Source organism: Alligator sinensis, unplaced genomic scaffold, assembly GCF_000455745.1.
Source record: "Alligator sinensis unplaced genomic scaffold, ASM45574v1 scaffold408_1, whole genome shotgun sequence".
NCBI lineage: Eukaryota > Metazoa > Chordata > Crocodylia > Alligatoridae > Alligator > Alligator sinensis.
Window position 1 is genome coordinate 1,067,931 of NW_005842319.1, and position 2,574 is coordinate 1,070,504.

General features: G+C 48.0%; 1 protein-coding gene across 7 annotated transcripts in view; it reads right to left on the reverse strand.

Annotated features, from left to right (window-relative positions):
* Positions 1–2,574, reverse strand: part of DROSHA (drosha ribonuclease III) — a 123,820-nt gene that overhangs the window by 55,986 nt on the left and 65,260 nt on the right. For 6 of the 7 annotated variants that reach the window (XR_003095207.1, XM_014522220.2, XM_025209954.1 and 3 more), the window contains one exon: positions 308–415. The exons of the other annotated variant lie outside the window; for it this stretch is intronic. Coding sequence is in view for 5 of the 6 variants with exons in the window: in XM_014522220.2 (XP_014377706.1) it covers positions 308–415 (108 nt within the window). In the remaining variant the exon portion in view is untranslated. The remainder of the gene's footprint in view (positions 1–307; positions 416–2,574) is intronic. 7 annotated transcript variants of the gene reach the window in all.

Below are 2,574 nucleotides of genomic sequence, written 5' to 3' on the forward strand. Positions count from 1 at the left end.
TTTCCCTTTATAACTGTAAAATTTTAACAAGAACCTATAGAAATCAAACACTGAGGAAAAGCCCTGGTTCGTAAGTCTTATCAGACAACTGAGATGAATATAATTAGTTCATTCCATAAGACCATGGTAGCTAATTTCTCCAAGAATTGAAGTTTCACTAGGATTATGCTCATAAACCTGAAATTATTAGGAAAGAATGAAAAGACATATATGCTCCCACCTCTCCCTTGCTCCATGAAACCTGAGTTTCACACCTATAGAACTTACATGTAAAAAGTAATATATAACTTGTTTTTTCAGTCCTTACCTGTAGCAAGCAACGATCTCGAAATGTGTATCCTATCAATTTGTCCAAATGCATCAGACATTGATGATAGCGAATATGGTGGGTAAGGACAGGAAGCATCATTGCATGCTAGGAATACAAATTGCCATAAGGAAAAATGTTCATTAATAAAACACAGAAAACCCTCAGAGTGAGAAAAACAACATAAAAAAAGTTTTGCTTATTATGACATATGAGAAATGAACTAAAAATTGGCCCCTACATACTCCATCATCAACACATGTAACTAACTAGAACCTATCCATGTGTCGGCAAGGTAACGATTCAACATGCAAACGTTACCCGGATTTTGCTATATTAAAAAAGACTGAATGAAGACTAGCATTTGAATCTCTGACTTAACTTTAATTTATATCACATGAACCACAAAAGGTCTCTACACTTGAAAGATAATATAATTAGCTTTTAACAAATGATCCTAAGCACTTATTCCAAATGTTGGCAGGCAGGAGGACTTTGCAATGTAAAGTTATATTCTTATTACTCTTTTGCCTTCATTTCCTTCTGAGAGAGGATTCAGAGGCCAATGCTTTTAATTATTGTAAAGTACTGTACTTGGGTAGTGCCTGAGCTATCACATGCTAAAAAGAAGCAGTATGGCAGTTGTACAAATTTACCTATATGCAAGCCTTTTGCTGAATAGTATAATGGTATATCTATGAGGGGTTTGTTGTGTTTTTGGGTTTGAGGTTTTTTTTTACTGAACAAATGGGTGAACACTGCAAATATGTTGACAAGTAAACTGATAAGAAGAGATTGACTTTTATTAGTAAATGTTTAGGATTGTGAATCCAAAAAAGCTGACAAAGCCGGTAGGGAAATACATAGCGCCCGAGCGAGGGACTAACAATGGAAGGATGGGGCGAGGAGGGGAACGCAACTAGGTTACAGGAGATACAATGTTAGCCAACTAAGCCCGAGGGTTTGCAATGCTTAGAGAGAAAGAAGATAGATACACACAAACCCGTTACAATGGTCCACAATGGTGGAAGAAGTGGTCCGAAGAAAAAGTGTCTCAGTCCATATACAGTCTCATCGCGGGGGTCCTCTTTGGGGGGAGGGGGGTTGTCCATTGTTGAAGAATCCTCTCGAAGCAAAGATCCATCTGTTGCAGAGGGGGGTTCAGGCGGTCCCCTCTGGGTCCGGTCTGGCGGCGGTTTGTCTGGTGGGGTCGGTGTACTGGCGGTGGCCCGTGATGTTTTCCACGTAGATATCATGGGACCAAAGGATGGTGTTGGACACCATGAGGCAGCGCATGAGTTTGGCGTAGCGGCGGGAGACGTAGCAGGTACGCAGGACACTCTCGTTGCTGGGGTCCCAGGCTCCAAGCATTCTCACGATGAGCGCGCTGACCGTCACGTCATAGCCGCGGCCCCTCAGGATGTCGGCTAGCAGGGCGTACTTCTCCCGCTTGAGAGCCCGGGCGTCGGTGAAGGCTTGGCGCCAGTTCTCGAAGGGGATGGTAACGTCCACGATCACGACCTTCTTGGCCACCTCGTTGGTGATGACTATGTCGGGATGCATCTGGGCAGGTCACGAACACCTCCCCCGCTGCGGCCGGGATGGCTCTCACCAGGCGGTCCTGGACAGCGTTGTGGCAGAGCTGCCAGGCTCTGGCATGCGGCTTGTAGCTGCCCCGCACGCGGGGGGGCATGTAGCCACACCGTCGGCACCTCTTGTCGCGGTGGCCGAAGCGGACGGCCCCGTTCAGAGGCAGGCAGTTGAGGTGGGCGCAGTGGAGGAAGCGCCAGTCCGCGAAGCGTGTGAAGATCGCGCTGAGCATGAAGTGGTTGCTGGAGTCCCACTTCGAGGTGACGTCAAAGACCTTGCCCTGGTCCAGTTTGGCCCTCAGGTCGCCGGTGTACTTGTTTCGGACGGCGTCCTTCAGGAACCTCTCCAGGAAGGTCCTCGTGCGGGCTGTCACTGTCACGAGGTCGGCACGCGGGGCTGGTTGTAAGGAGACTCCCAGCTCCCGGCACTCCTTGGTCCAGGTCCAGGCGCAGCCGATGCGCTTCCTGAGGCGGCACGGGGCGTTGCGGGCTCAGCTCCACAGCGAGGCAAAGTTGATACAGTTGGAGGCAAAGGCTACACTTGATCTGAGCCTTCAAGAGGACTTGATTACTAAACTACTGAAAAGACAAGGCTTATAGTTTCATAGTAGCTAGGGTCAGGAGGGACCCGAACAAATCATCTAGCCTGACCCCCTGCCACAGGCAGGAATGAATCAC